The sequence below is a fragment of the Natrix helvetica genome (assembly GCF_964273705.1).
Source record: "Natrix helvetica genome assembly, chromosome: Z".
Lineage (NCBI taxonomy): Eukaryota > Metazoa > Chordata > Lepidosauria > Squamata > Natricidae > Natrix > Natrix helvetica.
In genome coordinates this window covers 74056540-74076359 of record NC_138554.1, presented here as the reverse complement: position 1 = coordinate 74076359, position 19820 = coordinate 74056540, and the positions used below count along the sequence as shown (strand labels likewise).

General features: G+C 43.0%; 1 protein-coding gene across 1 annotated transcript in view; it reads left to right on the top strand.

Annotated features, from left to right (window-relative positions):
* The window catches only part of ANLN (anillin, actin binding protein), a 97991-nt gene that overhangs the window by 17759 nt on the left and 60412 nt on the right, over nucleotides 1–19820 (top strand). The window contains exons 9-12 of the mRNA XM_081932589.1: nucleotides 9818–9934; nucleotides 11621–11850; nucleotides 12070–12218; nucleotides 12925–13066. Of these exons, the coding sequence (XP_081788715.1) occupies nucleotides 9818–9934; nucleotides 11621–11850; nucleotides 12070–12218; nucleotides 12925–13066 (638 nt within the window). The remainder of the gene's footprint in view (nucleotides 1–9817; nucleotides 9935–11620; nucleotides 11851–12069; nucleotides 12219–12924; nucleotides 13067–19820) is intronic.

Genomic DNA, 19820 nt, shown 5'->3' with positions numbered 1-19820 from the left:
AGAGAGTAAAAAGATAAAGTCTCCATTTTTCACTCAGCATATTACTTCTCGCCGCTGTGATAAAGGAGGGAAAGCAGCCCCCCCCCCCACTTCTTCTTGGAGCCCTTAATCTCTTGAGCTGTTTTGGGATAGAATTACCTTCTCCAAGATCCGGAAGCTGTTAGGTCACTCGCAACTCCGACAGCACTCTGTAATAAATCCTCGCTTACTTTGAACTCTTATCAGCATTTTGGGACGGCAATTACTGTCGCCCTCTTCCACGTCCGGGGATATGAAGGAGATTTCAAGCACAGACCATGGATTGCCGTCCTATGGTTGTGTCAAACCAACCTCTCTTCAGTCTTCCCTCCAGGGAGGCTTGGTTTATCAAAATCTTTTCAGCAAACTTCCTCCGGATGTTAGATTTGGCTGCTACTAACAGAGCTCTCTGTCCGAGCAGCCATTCATATGCTGGCAGCAAGTCCCGCCCCTCTGTCCTCTGGGATTTTTAACATCCTCAGATCTTTCTTCAAGAGCAAGGGGAGTTGCTCGGGTATTTTCGCAACGTTGGGAACTACTATTCAAGGCGTTATCACTTAGCAAGCCTGTTGCCAATAATAGCCAGAGCCACAAAAGGCTCATAATTGTCCCTCACACAAAACTTCTCCTAACACAATTCTTTTAGCCTACTGAATCACCGCGTCAGGGAGAAGGCAGGGGTTATATATAGTTTGAGGAATGGCAATATGAGCTTTGGGCAATCCACAAAACCAAATCTTATTTGCTAAACTAAACATATCACCCACAATCTGAAAACTCCTATTATACTGCAAAGAACCCATTCCCACGGTTCCTCAAACATAAATGTCATCAGATGATTCGTTTTCCTCTTGATTACAATTAATAATCTTAGCCTCAGCAACTGTCTTCCTCTGGAGGGGACAATTCTTGAGGGATGAATATGCAATACAACAAATAAGTGCATTCACTAAAGCGAGAGATAGTGCAGTTGGCTTGCCATTTCCTGACAGGTGCTAAAACTTTCTAATACATCTTATATCTAATAAATGGAACATTGTCTTCCTCCTCCAAGTCTTCAAGTGTACGTCAAGAAGTCAGCTTCCAGGGGGTGACTTCAGTAGGGCCTCTTTTGCCCCTTATATTCTGCCCGTTGCCGGTAGGGCAGTTTTTAGGGGGCGTTTCTTTAAGCATATCACTAGAGGACGGGCTTCATCCTGGTCTGCCTCCCAATACTCATCAGCAGCTGGCTTAACTCGTGTCCAGTGAATCCAAAACTTGGATTCCAACACTTTTACTGCAAGTGGAGAACACATGACCACAGTATACAGGCCCTTCCATCTAGTTTCAAATTCTTCTCCTTTCCACTGTTTTACCTACACTGTCCCCCATCTGAATATTATGACTGGAATTTGTTAAAAATGGTGGGGTAAGGGAGACACAATACTGTTGGATTTCTTGTATTTACTTATTCAATTCTCCCACCATTTGATTCATCCATGAGGACCCCAGCTGTCCTAGGTCCCCTATATGATTTTTCAAATTATGGCTTATAACCGGTAGCCGTCCAAACAACATTTCAAAAGGAGATAATTTAAGTTCTTTACGTGGAGTACATCTCACAGACCAGAGAGCTAAGGGTAAGGCATCAACCCACTTAAGGTGGGTTTCAAAACACACCTTATCTTTTCCTTAACAATGCGATTCACACATTTGCTTAATTTCTTTCCTGAGGCTGTTAAAAGACCTCTTTCCCTGTAATCAGCAGTATTGATATGCAAAGTAATTTCATTCTTTGCCCTCTCTAATGCACGGATTAAAGCCCGTAATTCTGCTACTTGGGCACTAGTGCCTTTTGGGAGAGGTCTACTCTCAAATACTTGGGCAAGAGAGACTACCGCATAGCCAGCATAATGTTCTCCCGTAGTAATGAAGCTTGATCCATTAGTGAACAAGTTATAGTTTGCAGATTTCAACAGGGGACACGGGTTCGCTATTTAAGAGCGATCGCGCGTTCTGGCCCTCATTGCCCATCTCGCACCCTGGGTGCTTGGGATTACAGGACCCTGGTCTCTGGCTGGTGTTGCTTAATGCCAGATGCGTGGTACATAAGGCTCCCCTCATTTATAATCACATACAAGAGGGTAGAGCAGACCTGGCGTGCATTACAGAAACCTGGTTGGGCCATCAGGGTGGTGTTCCCCTTAGTGAACTATGCCCACCAGGCTTCCGGGTGTTTCGCCAGCCGAGAGCCCAGGGCAGGGACGGGGGGATGGTGGTGGTTGTTAGGGAAAGTCTTGGACCTCAGGAGGTCACTGTGCTTCAGATAGGTGGGTGTGAGTCCCTTTTTGTGAAATGGGGCCTTGGAATTTAGGTGGGCCTTTTTGTTATGTACCTGTCTCCCTGCTATGTTTCATCAGCCCTGCTGGAGCTGCTGACAGTGTTAGCTGGATTGGCGGTTGATTTCCCCAGGCTTATGATCCTGGGGGATTTCAATCTGCCTTCCATTGGCGAGACATCCGAGTCATCTCGGGAGTTCATGGCTTCCATGACGGCTATGGACCTAACTCAGTTCATTCAAGACCCCACCCATAATAGGGGACACATGCTCGACCTGATTTTTGTCTCTGAGCAGTGGATGAATGATCTAGATTTAGGGGATATTTCTATCCAACCCTTGTCATGGTCTGATTATTTCCTCATCAGGCTTGACTTCCATATTGCTACCCTTCGCCACAGGGAGGCGGAACCGACTAGATGGTTCCGCCCCAGGCGCCTGATGGACCCTGAATGATTCCTGATGGAGCTTGGGACTTTTCCTGAATCCCTTACTCACAACTCGACCGAAGCCCTAGTGAAAGTCTGGGATAGGGCGGCCACTGGGGCCTTGGATCGTGTTGTGCCTTTGCGGCTTCTGACCCTGTGTCGATCCCGGGTGGCTCCCTGGTTTACCGAGGAGCTCCGGGAGATGAAACGCCGGAAAAGACACCTAGAGAGTGGTTGGAGGGCCAGCTGATCCGAATCTGATCGAACACTAGTAAGAATTCAAATTAAATCCTACTTAGTGGCAATAAAAGTGGCAAAATGGCAACATTTTTCCTCTCTTATCGCGTCCGCAGACAACTGCCCAGCCCCCCTGTTTAGGGTGACCTGCTCCTTACTTAACCAAGGAACTGGGAAAGACCCCTTGCAGGGTAGGGCTAAAGAATTTGTTCAGTATCTGCAGGATAAAATCGCTCAGATCCAGACAGGCTTGGACTCCGACTGGGTTGATTCAGGCGAATCGACGGGGATGAATCTTGTGGAGACAATCTGGGATGACTTTGACCCTGTGACCCCAGAGGGCATGGACAGGATTATGGGGAGACTCAGTGCTGCCACTTGTGTGCTGGACCTTTGTCCCTCTTGGTTAGTTTCAGCTTCCTGGGAGGTGACATGAGGCTGGCTCCAGGCAATTACCAATGCTTCATTGAGAGAGGGGTTCTTTCCCACCGCCTTGAAGGAGGCGGTGGGCAGGCCCCTCCTTAAGAAGCCTTCCCTGGATCCAGCTTCTTTAACCAACTATCGCCTGGTCTCCAACCTTTGCTTTGTAGCAAAGGTTGTTGACAGTGTGGTAGCACATCAGCTTCCCCAGTACCTGGATGAAGTTGTCTACTTGGATCCGTTTCAGTCGGGTTTCAGGCCCAGGTACAGCATGGAGACGGCATTGGTCGCGTTGGTCGATGATCTCTGGCGGGCCCGGGACAGGGGCTGCTCCTCTCTCCTGGTCCTATTTGACCTCTCGGTGGCTTTCGATACCATCATCCATGGTATCCTACTGCGACAACTCGGGGGGTTGGGAGTTGGGGGTACCGTTTTACAGTGGTTCTCCTACTGTTGGATCGGTTGCAGTTCGTGTTGACTGGTTCTCTCAACCCTCCTGTTCAACATACATATGAAACTGCTGGGTGAGATCATCCGTGGTTTTGGGGTACAGTATCATCAATATGCTGATGATACCCAACTTTTCATCTCTACCCTAAACCACCCAAACAATGTCCTCGACATAATGTCCCCAATGCCTGGAGGCTGTGCGGATCTGGATGGGGAGGAACAGGCTCAAGCTCAATCCCTGCAAGACAGTGGCTGTGGTTTCCGTCATCCCGATTTGTGCATCTTGTACCATCTTTGATGATAGGGGGAGAAATTTTAGCCCCTCAGAGAGGGCCCGCAATCTGGGAGTCCTCCTGGATAGGCGGCTTAGTTTAGAAGAACACCTGACGGCTGTGACCAGGGGGGCCTTTTACCAGGTTCGCCTAGTACGTTAGTTGCGCCCCTTCCTGGATCGGGATGCTCTGTGCACAGTCACTCATGCCCTCGTCCTTTCTCGCCTGGACTACTGCAACGCTCTCTACATGGGGCTGCCCTTGAAGAGCACCCGGAGCTCTTCAGCTGGTCCAGAATGCGGCCGCATGGGTTATCATGGGGGTACGTAGATGCTCCCATGTTACACCCCTTTTAGGTGGCCTGCACTGGTTACCGATTGTTTTCTGGGTGTGATTCAAGATACTAATTATGACCTTTAAAGCGCTCTATGGCTTAGGCCCAGGGTACCTGCGAGACCACCTACTGCCACCAATAGCTTCCCACCATCCAGTGCGATCCCACAGAGTTGGCCTCCTCAGCGCCTTCCCTCTGGAATGAGCTGCCCCTGAAACTTTACATAATCCCCGACCTCCAGTTCTTCCGACGCACCCTAAAAAGTTGGCTTTTCCAGCAAGCCAGCCTGGCCTGAACAAAGTAAAATAAATGATTGATTTAATTGTTAATTTTAATCTAATTTTTAAAATGTTATTGTTAACATTAATTGGGTTTGTTTTTGGATACTCTATCTAATTTCCTTTTTAACTTTTGTAATATGTGTTTTTTTAAATTTTGTACACCGCCCTGGGTCCTTTAGGAGAAGGGCAGCATGTAAATCCAATAAACAAACAAACAATAAACAAACGGCATGTCCATTAAGTCTGGTCTGCATGAGAACTGACTCTCAATGGTTCGCATACAATTATGCTCAATTTCTGGTCCCGGTATCGGCAAAAGAATGGCAGGATTTAGGGCCTTTGTGTGCTTCAAGGTCACTTGTGGATTTTGATTCAGGAGTGCCTGATATTTGTAGATTCTAGGGATTGTTAACCATAAATGTCCCTTCGTTTCTAAAATTCCTTGAATTGCGTGGCTGGTGTAGATAGTGATAGGCTGTCCAAAAGTTAATTTATTAGCTTCGTCCATTAGGAGTGTAGCAGCAGCCAGCCTTTTGCATCAACTGTTCGGGTAGATAAGCCACAAATTGTTGTCAACTTCCCTTTTTCTGCGTCAGGACTCCCATAGCAGTGTTGCCTTTTGAATCCACATAAAGATTAAAAGGTTTTTCTAAATTGGGGAGCCCCATTGCCGGAGCTTGAGATGATTCTGTTTTTAGGGATTCAAAAATGCCCATTTTTGTTCCAGCCCCCAAATGAAGGGTTCCTTTTCATCCCCCCTTTGTGGAGATATACAAAGGTTTGGCAAAAAGAGTGAAATTTGGAATCCAGATTCTGCAATATTCTGTTGCACCTAATTCGGCACACAGCCTCCTTTTGCTCGTGTCCTATTGCTCTTCGTCCCTGACTTATGGTGTACCTTAAGTATTTAACTTGTGGCTTTTCCAGCTGAGCTTTTTGCCTTGGGGCATGATGTCCCTGTCCATTAACAGATAAAGCAATTGATTGATTGGTATTTTTTTTCAACAAATCTCCTTCATCTGTTCGGTTACTGAGATATTATCTACATATTGGAGTAGCACATCTCCATCTTTGCAAGGCTGGAAATTTTCTAGGTCTTAGTCGAAGGCTTTGCCAAAAAGGTAGGTGAATTTTTAAATCCTTGGAGAAACCTAGTCCAAGCAAACTGCCTCTTTTGACTTGTTACTGGGTCTTTCCTACTCAAAAGCAAACAGTTTTTGGTTGTCTCTAGGTATTTGAGATGGTGAAGAAGGTGTAGGCGGACAGGCATGGCTAGAGGCTTTACTTATATAATTATAGGTGCATGATGATACACATGGCCTGTTGGATTATTTTCTTCCATTTAGGGAACATTTCAAGAGCTTTAACACAGGGTGGCTGTTTGTCAGACCATCAACCCCTTGGATATTTAGTACATTATTGGAAAAGGGAGCCAAGGGTTTTGTAATTACTGATCTAGAGGCCCCTGTGTCTACCAAAAAGGTTACATTATTACCCCCTATCTTTATTCCGACTAAGGGTTGTGGGGGGCTTGACTAAACACTGGTCCCCTTCCCTGTCCCCTTATCCCAGCTTCTAGCCTTTTGGGACACTCTAACATCCAGTGGACTTCTTCCTTACACCAATTACATTGGCCTCTGCTCTGTATTTGGGATTTATTTGACAATGCAACTGCCAGCAATTCAGCTTTACGTTGCATCCTGTCATCTTTCTTTTTCTCTTCTACTTTTTCTCTGTTCACAAAGACTTTGAGAGTGATTTCCATTAATTGGCTTATATTAATCCCTAAGGCACATTTTACCTCTGGAGCTTTCGTTTAATGTCCAGGGCTCTCTGGGATATGAAAGCCATCGCTAGCATACGGGCATTTTTGAGATCCAGGGGGTTGATTGGGGTGTAAATTTTATATGCTTCAACCAGCCTTTGGAAGAAGGCTCCAGAGTCCCAGAGGGAGATCGTGTCTCCATAGAGATTTTGTAGATTTTATCTTGGAAACCGTAAATTTAATGCAGCCTGAAGGCTTCCTCCGTCAGCGGGCCTTAGGATTTTTCCAATGGCACTACATAATCTTTCTCTCTCTTCTCCATTAAGGAGAGTAATAATTAACTGTTCCAATCCTGCCAGGTTGGATTATGGGTTTTGATAATAACCCTGTTGTTTCCAATTTGTAGTTGTGAATGGGGTGTATTGAAATAGAGGCTAAATTTTTGCCTGTCCCTGTCCATCTATAACTCTTTTAATCCACTTGGCGAAGTGGAGCTGGGAACTGACTTCTGGTTCGGGAAGCAATGGGAGAAGTCCGTTGGGCTGCAGGAGAGGGGGGTCTGCAAAAAGGACTTTCCACTTTTTGCTATTCTCTCTGTCACTTTGTCCTACTGCTAGTATTCTGTAGCTGCCTTGTATGATAAGGAGGAGCATATGGACGGGGATCTTCTTCTTCATAGGGTGCAGTCTTTAGGAGAGGCTTTTTTTTGGGGTGATTCTTTTTGACCTCACATTTGCCATTCCCTTTTATTCAAGCCACACAACCTTCATGGCTTCTTTTTGCTAACTGGAGGGCTCTTTCTCTGACTGGGTGTGGGATTTTAACTATTGGCCCCTCCTCGGCAATTCTTCCAGCAGTTCCCCTGGCCTCCCGCTATTCCTGTCTAAGGGCCTCTGCGAGAAAAATTCCTGCCCCCCCTTTTTTCACCCTAATCTGCAGAGTGACCAATGAAGATCATATTGACCATTCTCTTATTTTCTTCAACCTCAGGATCTAATATGGTATATTGCCTAAAGGTTTGATAAATGCATTCTAGGAATTCCCCTGGGTTTTCATCCTGTTTCTGTTGAATTTAATAGACCTTCCCTAAATTCTTAACTTTTATTTGAATCCTTACAAAGCTAAGGTCCAATAGTTTTGCAGCTGAATGTACTAGGTTCCCAATCTGGTTCCTTCAGTAACCATGTCCAGTCTGGATCCTTTGCATGATCCTTCTGCAAAGGCTTATTCATGATTACCTTCACCAGCCTTCTTTTCTCTGGGGTTAATAAAATTTCCATCAGACTTTGTATGTCAGCCCAAGCAGACTAGCGAGTTCAGAAAAATTGATGCAAAAAGGACATGCACCTCATCTGGATTTTCTCTATAAGCAGGAATTTTATTTTTCCAATTATATAAATCAGCCATTGAGAATGGAGCATATATCCACACCTTACGTAGCTCCCCCTCAGCTTTTGGCAATAAAATTCCCTTAGGGGCAATTTGAGTTTTTTATCTCAACTGCTCCCTTGGACCAGGTTTGTGGTCTACTTGATCTGTCCCTTCGATAACCTTTTTGGTTTTCTTCCTCCTGGCCCCCTAATGGAACCGTTTGTTCTTTCTTTTTAACAAAACAAAAAACACTTAAACACATCATCAAGGACAACCATGCAAGTTAAAACAGCACAGGAACTAAATGTTTCATTGAAACTCTCTTTTTCTTTTTCTTTCCTCCTTGAGGCTTGTACAATGGGGGTGAAAATAATTTCTCTGCCAGAGACTTTACTAAAACTTTAAGTTTTTTTTGAACATGCATTGGAAGGGCGTTCAAGGAACGCTCCCCACCTTCCCATGTTCTATTTCTAACACACTGTCACTGACCTCGGGTGCCGGAGTATCAAGGTCGCCTTCAGGAACTGCGGTGACTTAACCACCCACACAAACCTAGAGCCTCATTAGGATATGCCGGTTCCGTTTGGAAGGGACGCTATCCTGGGCTCGGGGGTGATCGGCCCCCCTCTTTCACTTCCACCGAGTGGGTCTACAATTCTTTTGATACTTGCCTGCAGGCGTCTTCTTTCTCAGCCGGCTTAATTTTTATTAACTTGTCCTGATCCTGGTCAAATTCTTGGATCGGTGGTGTCCTCTGGATGCCCAAGAGAGGTCGGCGGCCCCCTTCCAGAGAAAGATCTCCGCGGCGCCTGAAGATGGGCAAGACGGCCTCGATGGGGCACCGGTCGGTCTGTTCCGTCCTCAGCGAAATATAGCTCTAAGTCCTGCCCACGGTTGCCAGAATTGTTGCAGAAAATGACAGGCTTTAGACTTCTCAGGATATAGGAAGAGTTTATTTGGCAGCCAGGTTCAGAAAGTTAGCACATGGCTAACATTGCTAATTCTGAACAACCTTCATTATCGAAGCACACATTCTTATACATTCTCAAAGACAGCATAACACGGAAACACTTAACTCATTTCTTATTGGTTACCTTGAGGAAAAAGCCTTATAAGGAGATGGGGGTCTTACTTCTCCTTTTGTTACAGGTATGGACTACGTGTCATTAACGAACTTTATTTGAACCTTGTGGTTTTGGACTTTTGACATAGGGACGTTTGCTGGAACATGTTGTGGTTGAAAGCTGATGACATTTCCCTGTCCCTTTAAGCAAGCTTCTAACTGTCCCTTTTATGCTACGTCTTCATTCTTATATTTTAGTTCATATTTTATTCTACTTTATGGGGACACTGCAGCCAAATACAGGTGCCAAGAATCTGAATTTTGATCATGTGACCATGGGGATTCTGCAACTGTCATAAGTGTGAAAAATGATCATGTCACCTCTTTCAGTGCTGTTAGAACTTCAAATACTCATTAAATGAATTGTTGTATGTCAAGGACTTCCTTTAATGGTACAGCAGCATATTGCACAGATGGTGATGAAGTACTAGATTGACTTGAGATGATATTTCTCAGTGCTTGTTTCGAAGAAATAGTATTAATAGTATTAAGTAGAAATCATACTCCCCACCTGGAAATTCCTTCAATATTTGATAAATGAGGCTCTGTTTACAATCCTTATAGACAGCAGTATAGTAGAATATGGCAGATTTTCTATTGAACTATCACAATATGGACATAATCAAAACTATATAGGAGTATCTTAAAATGTAAACAAGACTGCTGCAGATAATGCATCTAACTTGTCTAAAGTGTATTTTAATATTTTTTAGTATTTTTTTAAAAATGATTATTTCAGACGTCTGTTTTTTTTAAAAAAAATAGTTATTTTTCCTGAATTACTTTTTTGGAAAATTTTAGGTCCTTCAGAAAACAAAAAGGCCGAAGAACTCAGTCCACAGAAAGTTTGCTCAACCAAGACTCCTGTAAAAGCAGCTACTAACACAAAATCTGAGCAAGTTCCTAATAGCCAGAACGGTTTGTATTTCCTAATTGAATCCTGAATTGATTCTATTACATAATCATTCTAGTTCAAATACTAGAAAATGACAAACTCCTTGCGTCTGTTATTGGTAATAAAAGAAAATGCTGGATAACTATAACCAAAACATATGAAATTCTATTTAGTATATTTTTAAAAATTCATTTCACATCCAAACTGATGCTGTGATAAAGTATAACATGGAAGCGAAAAATGCTGGTAACAAAATTCATACTGTAGTTAATTAATTTGCAGAAATTAATACTGAACCTGTCAACAACTACAGGCAGAATATCCAATTTTTAATATATCTAGAAGGGAAAGCCCTGCTAACACATTATTTCTCTATTAAGGGTGAGTTGCTGGATAGTTCCAATTATAAATTATTTGCTTTGGTAAATTTTGCTGTGTGAATCTAGCCATTTTATCTTAATAAAAAGAGCTTAGTCTTGTTTTTAAGCGAACATAAATATTTGTTTCAAGAAAACTGAGTTTTTAAAATATATTTGGGCTTGAACTACATTAAGACTACATTATTAGCAGAAAGAAAAGACTACTTTATTAGACTACATTATTAGCAGAAAGAAAAATGAACTGTGCAAGTAAATTGCTAAAACTTGAACTTTTATGGGTGGAAATAATTACTTGTAACATTAGGAAGCATGTCTAAAAGAATCCATAATCATGGATGGATATCTATGCCTTATTCAGCATATAATGTTTAAATTTGATTCAATTTAATTTAAAAGCACACTTTCAATTTAATTTAAAAGCATATTTTCAAAACAATGTGCAAATCAGTTACAGCATGGCATGACTTGTTAGCCTTTTGTGGGCACTAATAACTACTTTTCCTCATAATCTCTGTTTAAAGATGCCATTTTACATTAAACTCATTTCAAAAATTACTTCCCTCTTGGAATAATATGACCAAAATTATCTATCACAGTGCTTATTTGCACATCCTTTTGAAGATGCAATTTTTAATTTCTTTTTGTTGTTGTTGTAGTTTTAATTTTTATACGCTGGCTATTTTGGCATTATTGACCACTTGAGACTATCTTTTTTTTCCCCTTTCCTAATTCCTAATCTTAAGAATTGACGCTGAACCTACAAGGGTGAACCTGTGATCTAAATGATAATATAGTATGATATGGATTTATATTTTTTTATTTATTCCCATAATGAAATCACATCTTTGCTGCAAAAGTAAAAAAGTTATGCACTCCTTTTGTCGTTCTCTATGCAACTTGTTTCTAGTATGTGTTTGATTTTTATTGTGTTTTTAAATTTATTTAAATTTAACTAATAAAAGGAAAAAAAATGAGCAAAAATAAGGATAATTGGGAAGGAGATACATATATTGTCAAAAAGAAAAAAAACATGGATTTAAAACCCGATTATACTGCTACTTATGAGTGGATTATATACATAGACTTTATATGGATAAGTGTCATGAAATATGGACTCATGTACACACACACACATACTCACACACACACATATTTGCATTCTACAAGTATAGGATTGCAAAATGTTGTTATTCCAGCTTTTTTCTTTGTCATATTCTTTCACTTTGTTGTTAGAGCACTTTATGTTTACACTCCCCACCCCCTTCTCATTGACAAACTATGTAATTCCATCATTATTTGATGATAATACCTCTTAATCTCATTGTCTAGATAAAGAAGAGGAAACTCAAATAAATGATGAGATGAATACTATAAAGGTAATAAGTGACATATTTGATGAAGTCCTTCATGAAGATGGGCCTGACATCGAAAAAATTAAGAAAGAAATGAGTATAACTTTAGAAACAGAGAGTGATGATGAACAGGAAGAGACACTGAATATTTCATCAATGTCCCTCTTAACACCTTTAACAGAGGCTGTTGCTGTTGCAAGTCCAGAGGTAAGAGTAAATGCTAAATATAGTGATATTATTTTTAAACATCTAGCAGGTCTGGGTAGGTTTTCAAGAATTCGAGGAAATATATCAAACTTCTAATGTTTCCTGCTGGATATTCTCTACATTAACAGAATCCAGCTTTTACCAAAAAAAAAGTCTTAATGTTGCTTCAAAATATAACTGCTTTTAAGATGATCAAACATGTATGTTTCCCTCTTTCAGATTTTTGCTTCTCCTACTAAGTCAATTGCTGAAGGAAGTACTGCAAGTGATGAGAGTCCAAAGTCCATCAGATTCCAGAGAATATCTGTCTGCAGAACTGAATCTGGAAGCAGCATTGGATCTTTATCAGAAGAACATAATCTCTATAGGTAATTTCTATTTAGAAGATCTAGTACAGGGGTGTCAAACTCAAGGGTTGCTTAGATCTGACCTGTGGAGCCACCCTGGAAACAGTGACAGACCAGCCCGCGGTGTCTCCGCCAGAGAAAACAGAGCGGCCCTCCCCAGCTCCGTTTTCATTGACAGAGGGTTGCAGAAGGCCGTCACAGCCGAAAACGGAGATCACAAGCCCGTTTTTGCTGGCAGAGGTTTTGGGCTACCAGAGGTGCTCCTGTCACGACTGTGTCAAGCTGGCCATACCCACCACTAACCTTGAGATCAAACACAACCCTGATGTGACCCTCAATGAAACCAAGTTTGATGCCCCTGATCTAGTAGAACCATTTTAAAGTAATGATGATAAAATTAGCCAAAAAAACCTAACAAATATTTATTTATAGCCCAGCCTAATCAAAACTTATTCTTGGTTAAATGAATATGGAAGGTAAGGGCAGCAGTCTGCTTCCTGAAGTCATGGGAAAAAACATGAGTGTGTAAGGAAACCTAAATCTATCAAACATTTAGGATCTTATATAAAACAATATAACTTATCACAAGCACAAAATACTCTAATTATGCTTGAAAAACATTGTTCTCTGCTCTTGTAATATTAGTCGACCATCTTTGCAGTGATATCTATCTTTGTTTATCAAGGTATGAAATAGAATAACTCAAATACTTTTCTTCTCCTTGAAGTATTGATGCCTATCGGTCCCAGAGATTTAAAGAAACTGATCGTCCATCAGTAAAACAAGTAATTGTTCGTAAAGAAGATGTATCTTCCAGGATTGAGAAGAGAAATGGAAATGATCAAATTAACATTAAACAGAAGTTACAGGTAGTTAAAATCCCACTTTCCAATTAATATGAAAAGAAAGTATATATGAAACTTTTTAATTGTATTCTTAAATCATTGGGTTTTTTTTCAATCAAAGTTTTCTTTTTTGTTACATATTTTAACTTCTTTTATAAACAAAGTGTTTGTCAGGGTTCCTCTCCTAGCTTAAGAAAGTGAATGCTCTTGAAATGGAGTATTTCAAAAGGAATTTTTATTAAGAACAATGGAAACCATTAAGTTCAAAGCAACATCTGAATCCCCTTAGGCCAGAGACAGCAAATCTTTTTTGGCTAGCGTGCCATAAGGGGGGAAGCGCAGGGTAGTCATGTGTAGGCGTGTGTACCCATAATACAACATGCGACCCTCAGTGCGCATGCGCACATAAGAGGCAAAACGAGGGCAAAAACAACCCTACGAGCAAATCGGAAATGGGTCCTTTTTAGTTCTCTGGAGGCTTCAGGGAAGCCTCCTGAAGGGATTAAACCGATCCTACGAGCAAACCGGAAGTCCGTTCCTGAACTTCTGATTTGCCCATAGGGCCGTTTTTTTGCGCTCCGGAGGGCCTCAGGGGGAGAGGGGTGAGGAGACTCTTTTCGCCCCCCCCAGTCTCCTATAAAGCCTCTGGAATCTGGGGAGAGCGAAAGATGGCTTTAAGATGTCGCGTGCCCTGACAAATGGGTCCGCGTGCCATAGGTTCGCCATCCCAGCCTTAGGTAATGCAAGTAGAATTAAAGGAGTAGAGACCCCTCCCATTTGTTAGAATGCAGATTCTAGCCAAAACACAAGTGTGAGGATGTTTTCTTTATCAACTGCCCTGAGAGCCCAATAAACATACATTCTCATGGCTGTCTTCCATTAGACATTAAAGTGAAATGACCCACCTGGCCATCATAAACATTCCCCCAAAAGGTGAGGGGATCTCAAGCCACCTTGGTCCCAGGAAACCAGTTGTAAAATATCAGTTGTCACAGGCACTGCTAATAAATCGACTCCAAGGCCCCTCTCCTCCCAATTGAATGGCAGTATCACTTTTAGGGATCTGACATGCTACCGTCCTTAGAAAAAGGAGAGATCCACCTGTGAAAAGATAGAAACAAAAATTCCATCATAGTATTTTAACAAAGTTTGTTAGGATATTGGGAGTGAATTTTTTTCCACTAAGGTAGGGGCCCTAACATGGTGTTTAGCTACCCATTCATTTTGGGACGAAGGTAGATGCTTCCAAGCAATTAAGCATTGGGTTTTCCCCCTGTGGATCCTAGATTCAAGGATTTCCTTAATTTCAAAATATTGTTCACCTTCTATAATGATAGGAACAGATGGTGTAGTTGCAGGTGGTCTGAGTGATGAGATTACTTCTCATTTGAGTAAACTAATGTGAAATACTGGGTGGACCTGCCTGAGTGTCTTTGGAAGGAGTAGTTCTACTGTTCCTGGGTTGATGACTCTAGTGATAGGAAAAGGTCCAATGAAATTTAGCCCTAATTTCTTTGATAGCTGCAATGACTTCAGGAATTTCTTTTCTTGTCAGCTTGAATTTTAAAAGCCGCTTTAGCTTCCTCTAAAGCTAATCTAACTACTGGCGATGTGTCTTGTAAAGTGTCTATCCCTTGGGTGAGGGGATAGTGGGTTCTTCTGTAGTTCAGGCATGGGGCTGAAATCCTGGCCTGTTGCTACTCTAAAAGGGGTAAAACTAGTGCTTGCGTGTACAGCGTTATTGAAGGCTACTTCCGCAAAAGGTAAAAGTTCAGTCCAGTTATCTTGTTGAAAATTAATAAAACAATCTTAGATATTGTTCTAGGACGAGTTAATTTTTTCAGTTTGACCGTTAGTTTGGGCGTGGTGTGATGAGCTCAATCCTTGGGAGGTGGCAAGTAAAGTTAAAAATATCCTCCAAAATTTTGAGGTGAATTGTACCCCTCTGTCAGAGATGGTTCTGTGTGGGGCTCCATGAAGGCGATAAATGTGTATCAGGAATAACTTGGCTAGACTATTGGCAGTTGGGATCGTTTGGCAAGATATAAAATGTGCCTGTTTTGAAAACAGGTCTGTTACGACCCAAATGACAGTATTCCCTGCACTTTCTGGTAGTTCTATAATAAAGTTCATCACAATCTCTCTCCAAGGTGCTGAAGGTTCAGCTACTGTACCTTCTGTAAGAGTCCTGGGATTTTCCCTTGACATCTTTTAGCCGCCGCACAAATAGGGCAGCTAACTACATAGCTCTCTATGTCCTTTTTTAGTGATGGCCATCAAAATTGTCTTTAAATTAGGTGTAAAGTTTTCACAAAACCAAAGTGTCCAGCTAATTTGGAGTCGGGGCACCTTGCCATTAAGCTCAGTCTTTGGCTAGCTGGAGCATACAACTTCTCTCCCATCCAAGCTAAGTTATCTTTCATTAGGCAGCTGGATTTGTGGCTCAAAAACCATTCATTGGTGGCAAAACTTTTAAACTTTTGTTTAAAAGTTTGGGTGGTGCCATTGTCCTTCAATCTTCCTTGCTTTGCCTGGGATCTGGGGATTACTTTAGTGGCTAGTTGATTGTTTTGTATCATGGGTTTGAATATGTCTGGCTTCATACTATTGTATTGCGGTTTTCTGGATAGTGCATCTGCCAGACATTTTCCCCCCTGGGAGATACCTGAGCATAAATTCAAACCATTTAAAATTCTGTGTACTTGTTTTGGGGAGAGTTTCCTTGGGTTCTTTAAGGCTTCTAAGTTTTTATGATCCGTCCAGACTTCAAAAGGGACCTTACTCCCCTTTAGAAAATGCCTACAGGTTAAAAGGGCTCACTGAACTGCATAAGCTTTTTTTCTCCCAAATGGCCCACCTTTGCTCAGTTTCATTCAATTTTTTGGATGTGTAAGCGCATTTTTATGAAGCAGAACCGCTCCTATTGCCATATCGCTGCTTGTATGATGAATGGTTTCTATGTGTCCGGGTGCTTTAGAATTGGTTCTGCTGAAAACAGCTGTTTAAGTTTTTCAAATGCAGCTTGGCATTCCATTGTCCAGTTCAAAGGCTGCTTTGGTTTCAACTACCGCCTGCATTTTTAAAGGATCCATTTCTATGCCCTGGTGTGAAATGTGGTACACTAAATAATCAATTTTTTCTTGGTGTAATACACATTTAGAGAGCTTAGCATAAAGTTTGGCAGAGCGGAGTTTGTTCAGAACAACCCAGACTAGTTTTACATGTTCTGTTTTGGTCTCGGTATATAATAAAATGTCATCTAAATAGACCAAAACTCTTTTATACAAATTTGCATGTAGCATTTCATTTATTAATTGCATAAACACTGAGGGGGGCCCTTGTAGCCCAAATGGGAGCACTTTGAATTGGTAGCAACCAAGACGGATGTTAAATACCATTTTCCATTCGTCTCCCACTTTAATTCTGATACGATAGTAAGCCTCCCTTAAATCCAGCTTTGAAATTTTTTTCCCTTTAGAGAGGTGTGCTAGCATGTCTTTCATGAGAGGGAGGGAGTACATATTCTCCACTCTGATCGTATTTAAGTTTCTAAAATCCATACAGAGACGTTTAGAGCCATCTTTTTTTTCTCTAAATAACACTGGGGCTGCGATTTTTGGTCGGGCTGGCTCGATGAAACTCCTTGCTAGGTTTTTCTCAATAAATGTTCTCAGTTTTTCCAGCTCCCTCAGGGACATGCTATACATCTTGGGTTTAGGGAGTTTGGCACCAGGTAGGATTTCTATCGCACAGTCAGTGGAGCAGGGTGGGGGTGGGTGGGAGCTTGTCAGAGGCTTTTTTCGCTAAAAACCTCAGCCAAGTCTTTGTATTCTTTGGGTATGCCCTGGGTTGGCATAGTGTAAACGGGCATTGCTATTTCTTGGTGCTCTGCCCCCTCAGTTTCTTTGTGTGTATTCTCAGCCAAAGTCACTGCATCAGAACTTTTATGGTGCCTTGCTTCCAATTAATTTTGGAGTTCCATTTTTTCAGCCATGCAAGGCCCAAAACTAGCAGCCATTCCATGCCAGGCACCACTATAAATGTAAATATTTCTTTGTGGCTCCCGATGCCTGTCTGTAGAGGCTCAGTGACAAATGAAACTGGCTCTCCCCCTGCTATTGAGCCATCTAGTTGGCAAAAAGCTATGGGTCTTTTCAGATTCCTTAACATTAATCCACAACTTTCTTACCAGATTTAGGCTGTTCAAACAGCGGGTGCACCCTGAGTCCACTAAAGCAGAGATTTTTATGCCCCTCTCCCAGTTGGTATAAACAGTCTTATGGGGAGGGTAAGCGGTTTAATTGGTTTGCTTACCAGTGATTCATCCTCTGGGTTGCTTCCGAATGGGTATGGTTCCTCCTCCTGGGAAGCCAGGGCTTCCTCCTCAAAGAGGGGAGAGGGTGGAGATTCTGTGATCTTCCTGTTCCTCAGGGCTGTCTCCTTCCCACGCTGGCCAGGTTTCGTAGGGTTTCCCCCCAATGGGCGCTCTGGTCTCCTAGCTGTGTTTGAAAACGGCATTCTGCAGCTCAATGCCCCTCCTTTCCACACTTGAAACAGGCTGAGGGTTTAGAAGAAAAAGCCATTTGCGGATTGAAAGATTCTTGCTTCCATTGGGGTGGGGATTTCTTCCATACTCGCCCCGCTCGGCACTGGTTCCTAGCCATGTCAATCTCAGCCTCTTTGGCAGTGAGATACTACTCAGGTAGGTGGTTCGGTGCACATCCGGCCACGCAGGCATTGTAGAGGTCATCACTCAGCCCATCTTTGAAGTAGCTTACCAGTTTATCATCTGGCCATTTCACACGACACGCCAGATCTCGGAATTCTTCAGTATACTCTGCCACTGGCCAACGTCCCTACTTCACAACTTTAATGCAGTTGCGTGCTTTGCGGTCTGCGAGGGAGTCCTCGAAACATCATCGCAGGGCCATCATGAAACGGTTGAAGTCCCGCAGTTTTGGCGCATCAGTATCATGTAGGGTTACCATCCATCTGGCAGCGACTCCTTCCAGGGCTAGGGTAACCACTCGTACTCAGGATCCTTGGTTTGAAAATCACGCCCATATTCTTGCATGTAGGTGAGCACATGTGCCACAAAGAATCTCAAATTTTGCGGGTTCCCATCAAACTTCACCCCAAGGGAAGGAGTTTTTCTTTCTAATTGCAGGTTTCGGGGTTGGTTGGGCGTGGGCCCCAATGCACGCGCCAACTAGGTGGAGAGGGTTTGCTGGGCCTGCTGCTGCTGCTGTGCCATCTGCTTCATCAGCAAGGACCCAGAGAGGGAATAGCCCCACTGGCATCATCCACAGCTGCTTCCCTTCCCATGCTTCTTTGCTGCCATTCTGGCTCCCCCAGGATGTTGACTTTTTTTCCCAAAATCTCCATCACCAACTGGGTTACATATCTCTTCAGATGATCCTCTCTCAGCGAGGCTTCGTTTAGGTCCTCCTGATTAGAGGGGGCTTCTAACTCCAATTTCCACCCTCGTTTTCGGTTACCATGGGTGAGGGTGACTCCTCTGGTCCTCCCATCCCAGCTGTCTTTCGTCCCGAGGCCGATCCACCAGCAGAGGTTTTTGGGCTCCTCCAAGTTCACATCCTCTCTGACAGGTACATGGAGCAGGCCTCCGGTTGGGGGGTGGGTTGACGTCTCCCTCCAGCATTCAGTTTTCCCTTGCTTACTGTTGTGCTCGGACATGGTTTGAAGGGTCCCCTTGGTAGAGCAAAAATTGCTTCTCCGGGCTGACTGTTTTGCGGAGATGTTGCTTTATGTAAATGTTGCTCTCTTGCTTAAGAAAGCAAAGACTCTTGAAATGGAGTATTTCAAAAGGAACCTTTTATTAAGAATGGAAACCATTAAGTTCAAAGTAACATCTGAATCCCCTTAGGCAATGCAAGTAGAATGAAAGCAGTAGAGACCCCTCCCATTAATTAGAATGCAGATTTTAGCCAATACACAAGTGTGAAGATGTTTCCTTTATCAACTGCCCTGAGAGCCGAATAAACATGTATTCCTGTTCTGACTCCCCCCTTCTCATATACCAAATCATTCTGAAACAAGGTCTCTGCAAGATGTTTTATTACAGACAGTTTAAACCTTGGCAGCAATCCAGCCTGCTGAGGTCCAGATAGCACATTGGCAGCAATCCAGGTACAGCGAACACTTTGGCAGCAATCCAGTCTGCCGAGATCCAGATAACACTTTGGCAGCAATCCAGCCTGCCGAGGTCCAGATACCACCTTGACAGCAATCCTGCCTGCCGAGGTACAACACAGATCTGAGAGCGTCTCCAACTCTAATGATCAGTTGATTCCTGCAAAACAACTGTCAGAAAGTCCCTCCTTAAATAGCCTTGAGAGGAGCCCGATTACGAGCACCTGCATCCAATCATCTCTTGTAAATGCGTAGCTGTTCTCTCCGTCTATCAGCTCTCGTTGCCTGGCATCCAGAAACCACTCCCTTGTCTCCTCCCCACTGATCCAAGGCATGACATCAGGAGCACACTCCCTTTGGCTTTCACCACTGCTCCATGCCTCAGGCGCCTCCTGGTGGCCAACCAGCCTCTCTGATCCCTGCTCGGAGTCGGAACTCTGTCCAGGGTCCTCCACATCCTCCAGAGCCGACTCATAGGGACCCTCGCTGTCGGAGTCTGGTGGCAGCTCCAACGGCTCCTGCTGGGCCACAACACATTCCCATGGCTATCTTCCGTTAGACTTTAAAGTGTAACGCCCCACATGGCCATCATAAACATTCCCCCAAAAGGTGAGGGGATCTCAAG